Raw genomic sequence first — 1,023 nt, forward strand, 5'->3', positions numbered from 1 at the left:
AAGAGAGAGAGAGAGAGAGAGAGAGAGAGAGAGAGAGAGATGAAGTGAGAAATTTCAACGGAGGATGCAGCTCAGCCTGCCAGGTGACGGTGACCTACATAGGTCCGGTGGCGCGTGGTTTCGGCTGTTCTGGGGGTCTGGCTACCAGTACAGGCACTGGGCAGTGCACCAGGAGGTCACGCGTCATGCTGCCCATGATGAGGTCGGCGGTGGTTAAATCCGTAGCTGATGTATTGGGACTGGAAGAGAAGGTTACGTTTTTAGTGAGCATGTTACGGCAATGGAAACACAATTAAGTCATAAAAGTGCCAAAGACAAGCAAGAGGTGTTACACTGGAGAGTAACAAACACCAAAAGAAAGAGGATCGATAAGGACGATAAATGTTTGAGTAGCATATCCCACCAGAGCACCTGCAAACCACCCATGGGTTTAAGTTCAATGAGAATCGTAACTATTTTTGTTCTGTTATGCATTCGTGCATATTTCAAAGCGATGTCTTACTTAGTTTGTCTTACTTTGTAAACATCTAGGTTAAATTTTGTTTCGTTTGAGAAAAGAGAAGCACATCGACACGATAATGACTGTCTTGTACGGAGAAAAAGCGACATGAACAGAAAGAAATAACAGAAGAAGAGAAATGAGGTAGCACCCACCTGTTGTGTCCTCTAACCAACGCACATTAACTTTATTTTGTGTTTCGTTATTTGTACTGTGGGGTAAAATGAGGATGTTTTTTTTGTCATTCTAATATTAGTTTTGTGAGCTTGTCTTCGTTCCCATTATGAGCACTTCTTTTAGTTGTTTATCCTTTTAGGATTCTGCTGTTTCTGTCGCTGTTTTGTTTTATGTCTTATTGTGCTTAATAATTTTACTTCATTCAGATTAGTCAGAAATAGAGGGAAGGAGGGGGTGGGGGGCTTAATAGTTAAACGCCCAGTAAATAAAATTTGTGTATGTGTGTATATGTATATGTGTCTATGTGTGTGAGTGTGTATGTGTGTGTGTGTGTGTGTGTGTGTGTG

At 41.6% G+C, this 1,023-nt stretch overlaps 1 protein-coding gene across 1 annotated transcript in view; it reads right to left on the reverse strand.

The window, feature by feature from the left end:
- Window positions 1-7: 7 nt before the first annotated feature.
- LOC101859232 overlaps window positions 8-1,023 on the reverse strand; it is a gene marked incomplete in the record, with an annotated part of 9,724 nt that continues 8,708 nt past the window's right edge. The window contains 1 exon segment of the mRNA XM_035968881.1: window positions 8-239. Coding sequence (XP_035824774.1) covers window positions 95-239 — 145 coding nt within the window.

The sequence above is a fragment of the Aplysia californica genome, unplaced genomic scaffold (genome assembly GCF_000002075.1).
Source record: "Aplysia californica isolate F4 #8 unplaced genomic scaffold, AplCal3.0 scaffold00093, whole genome shotgun sequence".
Classification (NCBI taxonomy): Eukaryota; Metazoa; Mollusca; class Gastropoda; order Aplysiida; family Aplysiidae; genus Aplysia; species Aplysia californica.